Genomic DNA, 18,224 nt, shown 5'->3' on the forward strand with positions numbered 1-18,224 from the left:
GCTGAGGCAGGAGAATGGCGTGAACCCGGGAGGCGGAGCTTGCAGTGAGCTGAGATCCGGCCACTGCACTCCAGCCTGGGCGACAGAGCGAGACTCCCTCTCAAAAAAAAAAAAAAAAAATGTACTTCCACCCAGAGCAAAGTGACAGTGCATACATTCATCCTCTCAAGTGTGGCTACACTGCACATTGACTCATACTATCTCAAACGTGGTTTATTGGAAAGATTCAAGTCCCCTAAGGGCACTCGGCATCGGACCACAGTGACATGGTAACAGACATACGCAAGCGTGCCCTAACCCTAAAGCAACAACACACTTTAGATAATAATCGCTCAGAAAAAAATCCTCTCCCAGAGCTGAGGTTACACATTCCAAGTTTGCTATAAACATTCTTTGGGGAATTCCTTTAAAGGTAAGAGTTAAAATAAAACAGAAAATCAACACCTAAAACCTACTAAAGAACAAAGTGGAGAAATAATGAATCTCTACCAAGAACCAATTATTTTTGGTTTCTCATTTGGATGGCTCCCACAAGATAGGTGGCAGATTACTTCAAAAGTCATGCGACTACTACAAGAAGGAGTTATTTCGTCCAGTGAGGGGAACAGGCTTTCTAGAAATCACTTTCCCTTCCCTCGACTCCATCCAAAATTAGAACCCATCAACCGTCATTAACTACAATGCCCATATTAGTTAATAATCCTAGACTTCAAGTACTACTACATGTAAACTATTATCTTAAAGAAAAAAATTCCAAAGGAAATCAGTAGCTTTATTACATAAGTATATGACTTTTATGAAAAATTAAACTTCAAGAGTTTCCATCTGAAGGACAAAAATTGTTAAGAGGTAACATACAGCCCTCAGGCACCACATCATTTACCCTCCAATAATGAACTACATTTCTCCCTAAATTCTTCTTATTGCACCTGAACCTCTCCAGCATCAAATCTTTTACTCTATAACCTCTCTTTAAACACCTCCCTCTAATCTCAATTTCCTTCTGTTTTTATTATTTGGTAAAATTATGCTTAAAAAAATAAATATTTCCACCATGGCACATATATACCTATGTAACAAACCTGCACATTCTGCACATGTATCCTGGAACTTAATGTAAAAAATATATATATATGTAATTCAACCAGAGGATAAAATAAATAAAACTCAAGTTTACTTGCCGTGTAAAGCTGTGTGGAAATGAGGAAGGTGCTCTTACACAAACCCCCTCTGCCTTCCACACTCATATGTGTATCTGCTTTCTGTTAAGTCTGAGGTTGGGGGAACCGCACCTTACTTTTCCTCTCCTATATCCCCTAATGTGGCAATATTAGAACCCAAGGGAGGAAAAGCTGGCAAAGTTGTCATATGCCAAGTGGCCAGTACCTCCTGAAGTGAAGGTAGGTTCACTCGGTCTCTCCTAAGCAGAAGAGAATGTCCAGGAAATAAAATATTTAAAAAGCCATTGAAAGTCCAACAAACCCCAGCCTTGGGGTGCTCATGGAGTGCGTGGGATGAGAAAGGAACCAAGTAGCAGCATTCAGAAGCAGTCCCGGGTTCATCCTGATGAGGTCTCTCCTGTGTTCAGGGAGAGATGGCTTTCCCATGCTGGGAGGGAGGTGGAAGGGGCATGACTCAGACATTGGTGGTGGTCTCCTTAGGAGGCTGGATGCTGTTCATTTCCATGACACCGTCCTTCCCAGATCTATCTGTACCTTGTGCCTGCCCTTCAAAGGCCCGTGTGATATCCTCAAAAGTCCTGCCACGGGTCTCAGGGACTTTGAAGAAGGTAAAGGCCAAGAAGGTAATGAGGAAGCCAGTGAAGATAATAAAAACGTAGGCTCCTAAATAGTGCTAGTGAAAGGACACAAAAAAGGAAGGTTAATATAAAAATCTGGTCATTGACAAACTCAATTTCCTTCACATTCATATTTCCAGTGGGCTTCAAGCTATAACCCTTCCATATTTAACGGAAACTGGTTTCTTCAGCGATTCACTTAAGATCCTATTGCTAACTTACTATAGTTCTCGGTAGTTTTTTGTCACTCCTTTTCATTACAGTTAGATGCTTCCAAATGTCTACTGAGTATTTTTGGACTTTTGAGTATTATTTTTAAAATCTGTGTTTCTGGGCCGAGTACGGCGGCTTACGCCTACAATCCTAGCACTTTGGGAGGTCAAGGTAGGAGGATCACCGGAACCCAGCAGTTTGAGACCAGCCTGGGCAACATAACAAGACTCCATCTCTCTCTTTTTTTTTTTTTTTGAGACAGAGTCTCGCTCTCTCACCAGGCTGGAGTGCAGTGGCCAGACCTCAGCTCACTGCAAGCTCCGCCTCCTGGGTTTACGCCATTCTCCTGCCTCAGCCTCCCGAGTAGCTGGGACTACAGGCGCCCGCCACCTCGCCCGGCTAGTTTTTTGTATTTTTTAGTAGAGACGAGGTTTCACTGTGTTAGCCAGGATGGTCTTGATCTCCTGACCTCGTGATCCACCCGTCTCGGCCTCCCAAAGTGCTGGGATTACAGGCTTGAGCCACCGCGCCATGCCTTCGACTCCATCTCTTTTTACAATTTTTTTTTTTTTGAAATGGGGTCTCGCTCTGTCACCCAGGCTAGAGAGCAGTAGCGTGATCACAGCTCACAATGAACTCTACCTCCTGGGTTCAAGTGATTCTCTTGCCTCAGTCTCCTGAGTAGCTAGGCCTACAGGTGTGTGCTACAATGCCTAGCTTTTTTTTTCTTGTTTTGAGACAGAGTTTCTCTTGTTGCCCAGACTGGAGTGCAATGGCATGATCTTGCTCACTGGGATTACAGTGAGCCATGACACAAGGCCTAATTTTTGTATTTATTGTAGAAACAGGGTTTCACCATGATAGTCAGGCTGGTCCCCAACTCCTGACCTCAAGTTATCCACCCACCTTGGCCTCTCAAAGTGCTGGGATTACAGGCTTGAGCCACTGCATCCGGCCGCAATTTAAAACTTACGAATTGTTTATTTCTGAAATTTTCCACTTAGTATTTTTAGACTGCAGGTAACTGAAACTGCAGATGAGGAGGGACTACGGTATTATTTATTTGTTTATTTATTGAGGGATGGAGTCTTGCTCCCGTCAAGCAGGCTGGAGTGCAGTAGCGTGATCTCGGCTCGCTGCAACCTCCACCTCCCAGGTTTAAGCGATTCTCCTTCCTCGGTCTCCCAAATAGCTGGAATTACAGGCATGTGCCACCATGTCCAGCTAATTTTTGAATTTTTAGTAGAGACAGGAGTTTCACCATGTTGGTCAGGCTGATTTTGAACTCCTGACCTCAGGTGATCCGCCTGCCTCAGCCTCTCAAAGTGCTAGGATTACAGGCGTGAGCCACAATGTCAGGCCTAGACTACTCTATTATTAAGGAGTATCTTCAACATGTCAGCTTACATAGGCTGGTTTTAAGATAAGGTGAGTTTACTTACAGCAGCAGAGGGGAAGAGCAATCCGACTAGAAAGTTGGAGGTCCAGTTGGAGCAGCCGGCCACTGCCATCGCAGCTGGGCGGGGGCCCTGGCTGAAGAGTTCGGCCACAATAAACCAAGGAATGGGGCCTGGTCCAATTTCAAAGAAGGCTACAAAGACCAGGATAGCCCCAATACAGACAAAGCTCATGCCATTATAGTTATCCTGTAAGAGGAAGGAACAGAGAAAATACAATTTAATACAATTTAAAGACAGTGTAACCTAGGATCTAGGTTCCCAGAGGCAATTAACGGCAAGATTCTCCTGTCCCTGATGCACAATACAAAGAGTGGCTGTGGAATCAACAGGCTTGGATTTATTTTTATTATGTTTAGAGACAGGATCTTACTGTGTTGCCCAGGCTGGAGTGCAGTGGCGCTAAAACACCTTGCTGCATCATCGATCTCCAGGGCTTAAGCAATCCTCCCACCTCAGCCTCTCAAATCGCTTGGACTTGAAGCATGTGCCACCATGCCTGGCTAATTAAAAAAATTTTTTTGGCCAGGTGCTGTGGCTTACACCAAGGCAGGTGGATTATTTGAGGTCAAGAGTTGGAGACCAGCCTGGCTAACATGGTGAAACCCTGTCTCTACTAAAAAGTACAAAAATTAGCTGGGCATGGTGGCGCATGCCTGTAATCCCAGCTTCCTGGGAGGCTGAGGCACAGGAAACACTTAAGCCCAGGAGGCGGAGGTTGCAGTGAGCTGAGATCATGCGACTGCACTTCAGCCTGTTGACACAGTGAAACTCTGTCACCAAAAACAAAAACAAAACAAAACAAATTTTTGTTTTTTTATAGAGATAGTTTCTTGCCATGTTGCCTAGGCTGGTCTTGATCTGGGCTCAAGCAATCCTCTAACCTTGGCCTTCCAAAGTTGCAGATGACAGGCATGAACCATTGCACTCAGCCAGGCTTGGAATTTTTTTTTTTTTTTTTGAGAGGGAGTTTCGCTCTTGTTACCCAGGCCAGAGTGCAATGGTGCCATCTTGATTCACCGCAACCTCTGCCTCCTGGGTTCAAGTGATTCTCCTGCCTCAGCCTCCCAAGTAGCTGGTATTAGAGGCATGCACCACCACTCCCGGCTAATTTTGTATTTTTTTTTTTTTTTTGAGATGGAGTTTCGCTCTGTCACCCAGGCTGGAGTGCAGTGGCCGGATCTCAGCTCACTGCAAGCTCCGCCTCCTGGGTTTACGCCATTCTCCTGCCTCAGCCTCCCCAGTAGCTGGGACTACAGGCGCCCGCCACCTCGCCCGGCTAGTTTTCTGTATTTTTTAGTAGAGACGGGGTTTCACGGTGTTAGTCAGGCTGTTCTTGAACTCCCAACCTCAGGTGATCCACCCACCTCAGCCTCCCAAAGTGCTGGAATTACAGGCGTGAGCCACTGCGTCCGGCCGAGGCTTGGATTTTTGAATCCCATCTATGTGATCTCATGTATGTCACTTTGTATTGAGACCATGTCATCATCTATTAAGTGTGATTATCTTGATATTATTTTAAGAATTAAATTAGATAATTTATTTTATAAGCTATAAGAATGTTCTATAAATGTAAGGATTCTAACAGTTTACCTCCAGTTCTCTGAAGACCCACGTTTCTTAAAAACTCTGGGCATCCTGCTTCTCCCCTTTGACTTTGTTGACAAACTGCAACCTTAACAACCCACCCCTTGTGTCACAGAAGTCAACTGTAACCTCTCTCCTCCTTTCCCCCTCCCTCGCTTTTCTTCACTCAAAGAGCACTCACCTTTAATAACAAAGAAACAGTCATGAGCGTGGAACAAACAGCCATCCCTCCAAGGCCTATCATATGCAGAGTCCTTCTTCCTGCCCTTTCCACCAGAAATAGCTGGAAGAAGAATGGGACATGAAACTTCAGTTTTCCTTTCCATGAATGAAAAGTGTCTGAGCTACTTGAAATCTGCCTTACCAACAGCAGGACACTTGTTACGAATACACCTCCTGTGATTTACGATTTTATATACATACATATTGTGTTCCATTCACAGGTCCTGGCTCAAAATCCCCCTAGCCCTTGGTAGAGTCTTTTGTCATAATGTTGGGATGCTGCAGGCCTCAGAAAATACAATTCCTTCTCTGACTTTCTCCTGCCCTCCCACTTGGCAGGACACTAGTCTGACTGAGTCATAAAACCCTCATTTCAGAGGGGGTCCTGCCCTACCCCTTAGAGGAAGAAACGCTACAGAGAGGCCAAAATAATCCAAACAGACAGGCCTGGCTGGGTTCAGATCATTCCCTTTTTGTCCAATCACATTTCAGAACAGTTGTCCATGCTTCAATCATGGAGAATCAATTAAGTCTGCATAAAAGGCCCAAAAGGCAGGGTGTGGGGAGCTTGCAGATATCTGAACCCGTGGAAGCTGACAGGAAGGTCAGCAACAAATCATCTATGCGCTAGGAGTGCACCCCAACTCCACGGAGACAGAGTCTCCCACGCTCAGGGTCCCTCCAGACCTCGCCCTGTGAATCAATTTGGTTGTTTATTTCTGTGCTTTAAAATATCCTTTAAAATCAAACTAGGAAACATTTTCCCTGAGTTCTGTGAGCCACAACAGGCAATTAATCCAACCCAAAGAGGGCGTGGTAGGAATCCCGATCTATAGCTGGTGGGTCAGAAGCACAGGTAAACAACCTGGAGCCTGTGATGGGCATCAGGAGTGGGGGGCAGTCTTGGGAACTATGCCACCAACCTGTGAGATCTGATGCTATCTCCAGGTAAATCGTGTCAGAATTAAATCGCAGGACACATAGATGGTGTCCACTACAGAACTGATTGCCTACCTAATGGGGAAAAATCCTCACACATTCTGGGGGTCACAGACATCTTCTGTTGATTATTGTTTCTTTAGTTTAAAAACAGTAGAATCACAGAGTTGAGAGTTTTTCCAAACACCTCTCCTCCAATTCCAAGTTTAAAGTGTACTATATAGTTAATCCCTTCCTCCTTTCCCATCCATCCACATTTGCTCGAAGAGTAAAGACTACATCCAACATTAAATGTATCTTTTTCCCAAAGGAAAATTAAGCAACAGAAAGGTAACTAAATGATAGTAGGGTTATGCAATTCATCTTTGAACATCTGTAGCAAGGATTCTTTTCCCCCCGCAAAATTATCAAACCATCCAACTTACAGAAACTACAGTGAAGATCGTATTAACCACACCCGCGCCAATGGTGGCGTAGATGGGCTCTTGAACACCTGCATCCTTGAAGATTCCTGTTGAGTAGTAGAACACCTAGTAGAAAAGAAAACGTGCAACGTTGATACAATTCTGCATACCAGTTACACAGAATCCTCAAAAATAAACTTAAAAGGCCCAGGGTGTAAGACGTCCTTTTTCTAGGGTTTTTGTTCAATACTCATATCCCTTCTGCAAATGAATTATCTTCTGTATCTTATCTCTTTTTTCTGAGAGGGAGTCTCGAACTGTCACCCAGACAGGAGTGCAGTGGCATGATCTGGGCTCACTGTTACTTCCACCTCCCAGATGAAAGCGATTCTCCTGCCTCAGCCTCCTGAGTAGCTGGACTACAGGTGCCTGCAACCACTCCCAGCTAATTTTTGTAGTTTTTTTTTTTTTTTTTTTGAGGCAGAGTCTCGCTCTGTTGCCCAGACTGGAGTGCAGTGGTGCAATCTCGGCTCACTGCAAGCTCCGCCTCCCGGGTTCACGCCATTCTCCTGCCTCAGCCTCCCAAGTAGCTGGGACTACAGGCGCCCGCCACCTCGCCCGGCTAGTTTTTTGTATTTTTAGTAGAGACGGGGTTTCACCATGTTAGCCAGGATGGTCTCGATCTCCTGACCTCGTGATCTACCCGTCTCGGCCTCCCAAAGTGCTGGGATTACAGGCTTGAGCCACTGCACCCGGCCAATTTTTGTAGTTTAAGTAGAGATGGGTTTTCACCATGTTGGCCAGGCTGGTCTCAAACTCCTGTCCTCAAGCGAACTGCTGGCCTTGGCCTCCCAAAGTGCTGGGATTACAGGCATGAGCCACCGCACCTGGCCCTCCTTTCTCCTTCTAAATGTTCTTAATTCTAGCTACTCATTTCCATTGTTTCTTCTAAAAATGCTTATTCCCACTGTTCCATTTGGTCTTGCTTATGTCCACTTCACTAACTTATATGAAGGTGTAAGTCCTACTGACTGGTTTCTTTTTAATAAGTTGAGACAGCAACTCACTGTTACCCACAGGCTGGTCCCAAACTCTTGGTCTTAAGTGATCTTCCTGCCTCTTAGCCTCCCAAGTTGCTGGAATTACAGGCATGTGCCATCAGGCCCAGCTAAATGCTTTTTTAATTGGCTCTTCCTCAAACCCTCAAAACATTAATAGGCACATAGATGTCTCAATTTGATAGTGAACTAGTTGAATAACCTTATCCTGCTCATTGAATAAGCAAGGATTGGGCTTTATTTCCTAGGCCTAGGCCCTTTTGAAGTGTTTGATGAAATATCAGCTATTATTGTAATTTTATATATATATATATATTTTTTTTTTGAGACGGAGTCTCGCTCTGTCGCCCAGGCTGGAGTGCAGTGGCCGGATCTCAGCTCACTGCAAGCTCCGCATCCCGGGTTTATGCCATTCTCCCGCCTCAGCCTCCCGAGTAGCTGGGACTATAGTCACCCGCCACCGCGCACAGCTAGTTTTTTGTATTTTTTTTAGTAGAGACGGGGTTTCACCGTGTTAGCCAGGATGGTCTCGATCTCCTGACCTCGTGATCCGCCCGTCTCGGCCTCCCAAAGTGCTGGGATTACAGGTTTGAGCCACCACGCCCAGCCATAATTTAATATATATTAAATAATTATGTTGTTTGCTAGGCACTGTGCTAAAATGTAAGGTTGCTACCACTACCATAGTTAAGAGATATTAAAATATTGGACTCAGACCTCAAGTTACAAGGTAATAATGACAAGGGAACATTATCTAGGTTACCCAGGTTCGCTTCAGTTTATTTCACCCAGAGTATTTGCCTCCATAGCAATATTTATTAGTCTTTTTGATGAATATGGACCTCTGCATTGGGATTTACCTTCTCAAGAAGCAACTCTTTAAATTCCTAGTACATAAGATATAAACTATATATTTATATTTTCTAAAATAAGATTATGACTGTTTTTTGAAACTGAGATTTGTAGAGTCATTATTGAAAACCCTGCTGCTCTAGAGCTAATTAAGACTGTTAAAAAACTCAACATATTATATGATGACATCAAGCTTGTGGGGAAAGATATTAGGCTAGCACAAAAGTAATTACTTGAGCAGCTTAAACAAGCAATAAATAGGTATGCCAATTCTCTTCCTTAACATAATGTCTACACGTCAAAAACCTAATGTACATGTACACATCTCAATAAAACTTCTTATAGTAAAATGACTTTGCGATCTAGTGTCTGTCACCAAGCAAGATAAGCTAACCCTGTCATCTCACCTAAATAGTTGACTCTGCTAGGTAAACATGATACAATGCAACCTGTTACCCATTTGCCCATAGGGGAAATTAGAAATCATCGTTTGCGCAAAAGTAGGTTGGAAAAGCGATTTCCAAGCCTGCTGTGCATCTGATTTTTTTTTACAGACAATTTTCAGGCCTCTTACACAGAGATTCTCAAATTCAGCTGACTCAGGAATCCCAACCCCCATAAGTCTGGTGCAGCCAGCTTTTGGGTGAGATTATACCTGGAGCAAAATCTACTCATTGACTAAATTGGGAGCCAGCTTCGTCCAACAATAATTAACGTACATGCTGGGCATGGTGGCTCACATCTGTAAGGCCAGCACTTTAGGAGGCCGAGGTGGGCGGATCACCTGAGGTCAGGAGTTTGAGACCAGCCTGGCCAACATGGTGATATCCCGTCTCTACTAAAAATACAAAAAAATTAGCTAGGTGTGGTGGTGCGCGCCTGTAATCCCAGCTACTAGGGAGACTGAGGCAGGAGAATCACTTGAACCCGGGAGGCGGAGCTTGCAGTGAGCCAAGACTGTGCCACTGTACTACAGCCTGGGTGACAGAGTGAGACTCAAAAAAAAAGAAAGAGAATGCACACACCGTATCCTGAAGTGGTAGGAGTCTGTCCCTCAGAGTGCTCATTAATCATTTGTAATTTCCCACAGGTGATCTTTTCCTGATCCTGTTTCGCAGGGCCAGAACTGTGGTGAGGCAGCTAGGGAGTTGCCTCAGGTGCATTCTTTTATGCATTCTTTTTTTAAACAGGCACAGAACTAATGCAAGGTACATTCTTTAAAGAGGTGCTCATTCTCAGCGCTACACTTGCACGTAGCTGCCTCACCTGCTGAGTCTCAGCTCTGCTGCTCTGGAAGGTCTCGGGAGCACATTTTTCTCCAGCAATACGTGTGGCCTACATTATCATTTCCAAATGAGGAATTTGAAATTGGGATTCAACAAAATCACCAATCACCTAGGAGGCTTTTTCTAACTACTGTGTATTTCCTCCCAAGTTTTTTTTTTTTTTGAGACGGAGTCTCGCTCTGTCGCCCGGACTGGAGTGCAGTGGCCGGATCTCAGCTCACTGCAAGCTCCGCCTCCCGGGTTTTACGCCATTCTCCTGCCTCAGCCTCCCGAGTAGCTGGGACTACAGGCGCCCGCCACCTCGCCCGGCTAGTTTTTGTATTTTTAGTAGAGACGGGGTTTCTTTTTTTTTTTTTTTTTTTTTTTTTTGAGACGGAGTCTTGCTCTGTCACCCAGGCTGGAGTGCAGTGGCCGGCTCTTAGCTCACTGCAAGCTCCGCCTCCCGGGTTCACGCCATTCTCCTGTCTCAGCCTCCCAAGTAGCTGGGACTACAGGCGCCCGCCTCGTCGCCCGGCTCGTTTTTTTGTATTTTTTGGTAGAGACGGGGTTTCACCGTATTAGCCAGGATGGTCTCGATCTCCTGACCTCGTGATCCGCCCGTCTCGGCCTCCCAAAGTGCTGGGATTACAGGCTTGAGCCACCACGCCCGGCCGAGACGGGGTTTCACTGTGTTAGCCAGGATGGTCTCGATCTCCTGACCTCGTGATCCGCCCGTCTCGGCCTCCCAAAGTGCTGGGATTACAGGCTTGAGCCACCGCGCCCGGCCGTTTTTTTTTTTTTTTTAAAGACAGGGTCATACTATATTGCCCAGGCTTGACTCCTGAGCCTAAGTGATATTCCCACCTCAGCCTCCAGAATAGTAGCTGGGATTACAGGCATGAGCAGCCACCACACCTGGCTCCTCATAGATTCTGACAAAACAGCCTCTAACCCCTCCCAAGAAGCACTGCCACTTCAAATACAAATATCCTGGTGTGCTAGCTAAGAAAAAAGTTCAAGAACCAACTTACTATTTTGAGCATCAAAACGCTCTATTACATGCAAAATGCTTTGTTACAAAATAACTTAATCCCATTGATCAAAGACTATCTGAAAACCCTTAGGGGATGAATCGATATTTTAAAAGATGGAACAAGGGTGCTCTTAATATCCATATTGACTAAAAGGCACAGGAATACTCTCTTCCTACAATCTAATCAAATGCAGGAAGCCGATATTTGCATGGAATACAAGGGCTATCTGCCAAATGCTAGCTTCCGTTTTGCTGCCCTCTTTAAACTATCATGCTCACTATTCTTGTTGTAAAAACATAGACTGGTAAAGTCAGTTCACTCTCAAGTTGCCAGTGTCCTTCCAGGGTCTTTTTTTCCCTATTTCAGAGACAGAGTCTCACTCTGTCTCCCAGGCTGGAATGCAGTGGCATAATTATAGCTCACTGCAGCCTGAAACTCCTGAGCTCAAGTGATCCTCTTACCTCAGTCTCCTGAGTAGCTGGGACTACAGGCACACGGCCCGGCATTTTAAGTGAAATACTGTAAGACATGTTTGACCCTAAAGTATCATACTCACAGCATTGATGCCAGAGAGCTGCTGAGAGAGCTGGAGCACAATGGAAATGATGATGGGCTGTCGGTAGCTGGACACTCTAAAGAGCTCCAGCACGGTGACTTGCTTTTCTTGTGACATTCTTGCACTCTCATCTTTCATCTCCTGGATGTCTTGGGATACATCCTGGGTGCCCCACAACCGCTGGAGGACTGGTGAAAAGAAGAAAGAGGAAAGGATAAAGATAATGTGCTGCCCCAAATTCATTCTTCCTGTAAAGCAGCCAGGAAAGGGCTGCATGAGATGAGGTGATCGATAGCATCCCTTCCTTTTTTTTTTTTCTTTGAGACGGAGTTTCACTCTTGTTGCCCAGGCTGGAGTGCAATGGCATGATCTCGGCTCAAGCAACCTCCGCCTCCCGGGTTCACACAATTCTCCTGCCTCAGTCTACCGAGTAGCTGGGATTACAGGCATGCACCACCATTCCCGGCTAATTTTGTATTTTTAGTAGAGAGACGGGGTTTCACCATGTTGTTCAGGCAGGTCTTGAATTCCTGACCTCAGGTGACCCGCCTTGGCCACCTGGATTACAGTGCTGGATTACAGGCATGACCCATCATGCCCGGCCTGATAGCATCCATTCCTAAACCTGCCTTTTCCCCTCATTCTTTAGGGGCTGAAAATTTTCCTCAGGAGTAATCAGAACCTCCTCACTTGGATTCTGAGGGGCAGGGAAAGAGTATAACAGAAAATAGGTCCAGTACCCTCATCCCTCAAACAAACCACAACCATATAATTCACATTATATTCACATGAAGGTGTGAAGGATACTCACTCTGCTTAGCATTCTCCTCTTCTTTTCTGTTAATGAGCAAAAATCTGGGACTTTCAGGGCAAAATGGAAGGGTTGCACTTTGTAGGATAGCAGGAAGGATGGTGAAGCCCAGTAGCAATGGCCAGAGCTCTTCAGACCCAAGGATGAATTCCAGACCAAAGATCTAGAAACCACACAAAGATAATGCTATAAACCCCATACCTCGTAGGCCACAAGTTCATTAAAAAACGAAAAGTTCAGAAAATCATACATTCTTTTACCATGGGAAAAAAAAAAAAAAATCAACAAATTGTGTTTCTTTTCCTTTCTCTACTCAGCCTGCTTCTTGAGCTACTATCTATGAGTTATAGTAACAATATCTAAAACTTCCACATATAATTGAACATGTGCCAGATATCCTTCAGTGCTTTATCTATGTTAACTTTTTTAATGACCCATGAAACTAACACTCATCAGGTATGAGAAGTTCTAGAGTACCTGGGCCACCAGAATTCCAACCACGATGCCCAGCTGGTTGAGAGTGCCAAAGGCACCCCGCAGGGCAGTAGGCGAGATCTCTCCAATGTACATGGGCACAAACCCTGTGCAGAGTCCGCAGAAGAGGCCAATAACCAAACGGCCCAGGATCAGCATTTCAACTGACTTCGCTACTTTACACAGTCCCATAAAGCAGCCACCAGTGACAGCCAACAGGTTGACAATCAGCATTGAATTACGCCTGTAAGGTTAATCAAAGACAAAATGGAATTAGCAAAGTGAGAGGCTCCTAACCTCTCTTCTATCCTCATTATTCTGCTCTTCTCCAGGCTCCTATCATCTCCTTTTTTCGATCTAACTTTTCTTTTTCACTTTCTACTATCAGAACATTTCTAGTTGGGAACCAGGCATGACAGTGCCCGCCTACAGTCCCCGGCACTCAAGGAGCTGAGGTGGGAGGTTGAGGCTGTAGTGAGCTATGATTGAACCATTACACTCCAGCCTGGGTGACAGAGCAAGCCCCTCTTTCTTGGGGTGTAAAAAAAAAAAAAGAACAGAATCAAGTAAAATAGGTTGCCTTATCCATTTTTAAATGTGAATTCCAATTGCATTTCTAGAATATCCAATTAGCAATTTTTTTTTTTTTTTTTTGAGACGGAGTGTTGGTCTGTCACCCAGGCTGGAGTGCAGTGGCGGGATCTCGGCTCACTGCAACCTCCGCCTCCCGGGCTCAAGAGATTCTCCTGCCTCGGCCTCCCAAGCAGCTGGGATTACAGGCGCACACCACCACGCCCGGTTAATTTCTTGTATTTTTAGTAGAGACAGGGGTTTCACTGTGTTAGCCAGGATGGTCTTGACCTCCTGACCTGCCCGTCTCAGCCTCCCAAAGTGCTGGGATTACAGGGGTGAGCCACTGTGCTGGCTTTTTTTTTTTTTTTTGAGATGGAGTTTCGCTCTTTCACCCCGGCTGATGTGAAGTGGCCAGATCTCAGCCTACTGCAACCTCTCCACCACCCCCGAGGTTCAAGCGATTTTTCTGCCTCAGCCTCTGGAGTAGCTGACATGATAAGTGCCTGTCACTACGCCTGGCTAATTTTTGTATTTTTAGTAGAGACGGGGTTTTGCCATGTTAGCCAGGCCGGTCTCGAACTCCTGACCTCAGCTGATCCACTTGCCTCGGCTTCCCAAAGTGCTAAGACTAGAGGCGTGAGCCACTGCACCCGGCCTAATTGCCTAAATGACTAATGAAGGAACTAACAGTCTCTCTCTCAGGACCATGTAAGCTACGGGATCTACCCACTGCATCCTGGCCCAATTTCAGTCTTCGTTTATTAAATACAGTTCTGCTATCTCTAACCCCTGTGTAGGGCAAGAAAGAACACTCTTAACTCTGAACCCAACATATAACTTCTTCGTAACTAACCCCTAAGGGATAATACAGGAAGTCTATCACTATGGGTGAAAGAGTGGGAGGAAGAACAGCACTGCCCAGGGTTCAGGAACTAACAGTTCCTTTATTAGTCATAACTGAAAATATATTCTACCTTCTAAAACATATTGTTAAGCTCCTATAGAATAAGAAGACTTTTTACCATTATCCACATTTGCCATAGACTAAGAATTACAAAAATAATTCCTACCTATCCTGTGTAAAATAATAAAAACATTTATATGAAACCCCAATTTTTTTAATAAAAGTAAACAACTTCAGACCTTGTAAATTATGTTTCTGGAAACCCCATAGTTGAGCTTACTAGGGAATAATTCTGAACTAGCCCTAGCTGGACTGCAAAGGCCAATCACTCACACAGTTCATCTCTTGCCCAGCTGGGCGGGAGCTACGGAAGGTAGTAGAGCTCCACGCAAGGGCAGTCATATTCGGGGCCAGCTGGACTAGCTTTCCCTTGATTAGAATTCAAGGTGTTCTTATTCAAAGGCATCATCACCTCCCTGCCCTAACTCTCCACACTTGTCCTCAGTGCAGCTGTAGAGCCCACTTCCTTGCCCAGTTTCTAGTCAATACCTGCCAAAGCGGTTGACAAAGAGTCCGACGGAAAAGGAGCCGATCATACCCCCGACGGAGAATATGGCCACAGACAAGGACCAGAGAGACGTGAGCAGCACCTCAGAGGGAGGAATATTTGCCTTCTCCGTCAAACTTTTATTGATAAATTCCTTTATGATCTGCAAAATAAAAGCGTTGGTGGTAGAACAGACTGTTACAGTTGGATGAGAAAAAAAGACAAATATTAAGGATCATGTCCTTCCTAGAGAATCAAGGGAATAAATAGACGGGAATGGAAGAGGCAGATAACATATTGGAATTAATGTTAACTCTCCCTGGAATAGTAATTTTTAAATTTGTCCTGAAAATCCCAGTAGGTGGCAGCACCGATGTTCAGTCTACCCCAGCCCTATTGCTAAGGGAACCCAGCTTCTTGGTAACTAACCCCTACGGGATAATACAGGAAGTCTATCACGATGGGTGAAAGAGTGGGAGGAAGAACAGCACCGCCCAGGGTTCAGGGAGTAAATGAGCTTTCTGCTTTGATTAAATGACCCCACTAATTTTCCCCACCAATATTGTCTCCATCTTCAGTCTTGGACAGGATAGATACAAAGTTTGTCTTAAAATCCCCTAGTTTGGGGAGGGACCTTCACTAACTGTGTTGCCCAGGATGGTGTTGAACTCCTGGGCTCAAGTGATCTTTAGGCCTCAGCCTCCGGAGTAGCTGGGATTCCAGGCAGGTGCCACCGTGCCTGGCCTTAAATTCTGATTTCTTGAAACTCTACTTAAAGGAGTAACTTCCCTATTCCAGATTCTAATTCTTGTGGCCTGGCACTCACCTTCTCAGGAGCATTGATGACCCCAGTGTTGTAGCCAAACTGGAAAGAGCCGATTGTAGCAACTGTGATGGCAAAGATCAGAGCTGGGGTGACCTGGAGGGAGGGAAGACAGGGAGGAGACAGCGGTCATTAAAACTTGCGATTGGTGACTGTTTCTTATTAATTATGGAGCTGCATTAGGAGAATTTGACCTATGAGTGGTATGAAAAGGACAAACATCACATGAGATTTAGGTAATTAATGGGGAAGACAAAGGAATAGATTATACTGAAGAACTTATCTGGAGATAAGAATGTGAAGTTAACTTGGTGAAAGTGGAAAGAAAATTGCGGAAGGAAGAAGTTAAGAGAAACTGGGTTGGTCAGTTTGGAAATATTTAAAAACTTGCATCAGGTGAAAGTAGGCACAGAATTCAATTCAAGAACTGGGGGGGCAGAGGACAACACAGCCCTGGGTAGGATCACTAAGAATTGATCATTTTGGAAACAAACACAGTGCAGTCTGATCTGTACCCAGACTCCACAGAAGCCCAGTGGTGGTAGGGGGGGAGGGCGTGGTAGTTTGTGTCTTCACTGCTGGGCAGCTCTTTGAGTCTCTATCTCTCAGGACCATGTAAGCTACGGGATCTACCCACTGCATCCTGGCCCCATTTCAGGCTTCATTTATTAAATACAGTTCTGCTATCTCTAACCCCCACGTAGGGCAAGAAAGAACACTCTTAACTCTGAACCCAACATATAAGAGACATTTCCTAGTGGGGAGAACCAGTCATCTTCACCTTGCCTGGAATAATTCAGCTGGGGAAGACATTTTACATTTCCACCTCCTGGCAGCTCAACTTTTATGCCTGAGGCCATCTTCTATGCCATTCCTCCCCACCCCACCCCACCCCACCAAAAATCCCTTCAATCTTTCACATCTTGAACTCATTTCCTTTCAGGTCGGACAGATTAGGCAGCAGGCTAGGAGCTTCAGCAGAAGTGACCTTGCCTGCAGTCTCCCAGATGTCTCAGTCACAGCTAAGCGTCAGTACCCCGGAGGGCCCTGCCAGTACAATGCTCTCTGTTAAATCTTTTTCCTTTTAGTAAAAATCTCTTCTGCCTCCTCTCATCATTTGCTATCTTTGAGAGCCTTTTCTTTAGTCTCAATTTTCCATCCCTCTTATTTTCCTACATTTTCTTTCTTCCTGCTTTATAGAGATGGGATCTCACTATATTGCCCAAGACTAGTCTCAAACTCCAGGCCTCCTGCCTTGGTTTCCCAAATGCTGGGGTTAAAGGCGTGACCCGCCACACCCGGCCCCTTATTTTTAGTTAAATTTATCTTGGTAAAAAATGCCTTTCTTGCTGGGCGCGGTGGCTCACGCCTGTAATCTCAACACCTTGGGAAGCCGAGGCGGGCGGATCACCTGAGGTCAGGAGTCTGACCAACATGGAGAAACCCCGTCTCTACTAAAAATACAAATTAGCCAGGCGTGGTGGTTCATGCCTGTAATCCCATCTACTCAGGAGGCTGAGGCAGGAGAACCACTTGAACCCGGGAGGCGGAGGTTGTGATGAGCTGAGGTCTCTCCATTGCACTCCAGCCTGGGCAACAAAAGCAAAACTCAATCAGAAAAAAAAAAAAAAAAAAAAAAGCCTTTCTCCCTGCAAATATTGCACTACAGCACTCAATAATATTTTAGTATGTCCTGCAATCACAATTTTAACCCTAATAGGAAGGACAACTGTAATTCTTTCACGAGCCCCAACAGATGGCTGGACCCTGGCCTGTGTGCCCAAACACAGACCTTTTCAAGGTCTAATGCTTCCAGAAGTCTTCACACTGGCTCTGAGACCCACACTTTTAATCTATACAACCAGGCAGCCCGATCCTCTAAACGCTCAACCATCTCATCCTCAGTGGTATATGGCTACCTAAAATAAACCTGAGAAGTAAACACAACTTCTCCCGGTGACTTTCCTATGATAAGAAGGTGAACAGAACTGACATTCAAAGAGAACTGATGAAGCGGCAGCAGTGCAGGCTAGGTAAGAAATGAAAAGGCCTTAAGATGGCTTGGTGATTTAGGAGAAAATAGAACAAGGCAATTAACATTATTAATATTTGCCTTTCTGAGTGTACCCCAAACAAGCAAAAATAACCAGTAATTATATCACTCTTACCTTCTGTGTCCCCATGGCCCGAATCGAATTCAAGTCTTCAAGAAAGATCTAGGGGTGTGATTCCAGAAACAGCTTTTTCAGCCAACAAAACCTTCAAAATGTCCTTCTCAGCAGCAAGTCTTCTCCAGGTCCTCAGGAAAGCTCCAGAGTCTCACCATTACAGCATCTCTGGGTCTGGCTAGGATCATGACTATTTATAATCTCCACAAAGGGTGGAGCCTGAAAGGGCGACAAGCCCCCAACCCCACCCCACCCCACCCCCCTGAAATAATCTTGTGATCTCTCGGAATTCTGTGTTATCAGAACTTCAGAACTATCCCCACCCCCGCCATGCCGACAATAACGCCCTCCCTCCCCCTCCTCTCTTCAAACCACATCCTGCCACTCTCTCCACCCTGGGTTTTTTTTCTTTTCTTTTTTTTTTTTTCAAAAGCTCATCCTTACTCCTTCCCTCTTCTAATAGCAGTTACAGCCTCTTAGTTTCACAGACAAAATGCTACCAGAAAAGCCTGGAGGGAGGGCAAATACACTATTTTTTG

At 45.2% G+C, this 18,224-nt stretch overlaps 1 protein-coding gene across 1 annotated transcript; it reads right to left on the minus strand.

The window, feature by feature from the left end:
• Positions 1–1,173: 1,173 nt before the first annotated feature.
• LOC117090528 (solute carrier family 2, facilitated glucose transporter member 3) lies at positions 1,174–17,973 on the minus strand. The gene is made up of 10 exons (XM_033222861.1): positions 17,686–17,973; positions 15,521–15,613; positions 14,697–14,857; positions 12,674–12,914; positions 12,197–12,359; positions 11,386–11,573; positions 6,642–6,746; positions 5,237–5,338; positions 3,454–3,657; positions 1,174–1,854 (listed from the first exon to the last, which is right to left on the minus strand). The coding sequence occupies exons 1-10, from the start codon at positions 17,698–17,700 to the stop codon at positions 1,636–1,638; spliced, it is 1,491 nt and encodes a 496-aa protein (XP_033078752.1). The 5' UTR covers positions 17,701–17,973; the 3' UTR covers positions 1,174–1,635.
• Between the last annotated feature and the right edge of the window lie 251 nt (positions 17,974–18,224).

The sequence above is a fragment of the Trachypithecus francoisi genome, unplaced genomic scaffold, assembly GCF_009764315.1.
Source record: "Trachypithecus francoisi isolate TF-2019V2 unplaced genomic scaffold, Tfra_2.0 Lachesis_group11, whole genome shotgun sequence".
In the NCBI taxonomy this organism is placed as follows: domain Eukaryota; kingdom Metazoa; phylum Chordata; class Mammalia; order Primates; family Cercopithecidae; genus Trachypithecus; species Trachypithecus francoisi.

What these genes read in the sequence shown, in the direction of transcription:
- LOC117090528 (XM_033222861.1), bottom strand. An exon ending in TTGGAATTCTGGTGGCCCAG is followed by an intron (nt 12,360 to 12,673) that starts GTACTCTAGAAC and finishes TGTGGTTTCTAG; the next exon opens with ATCTTTGGTCTGGAATTCAT. An exon ending in TGCTCTTCCCCTCTGCTGCT is followed by an intron (nt 1,855 to 3,453) that starts GTAAGTAAACTC and finishes TCCTTTCACTAG; the next exon opens with CACTATTTAGGAGCCTACGT.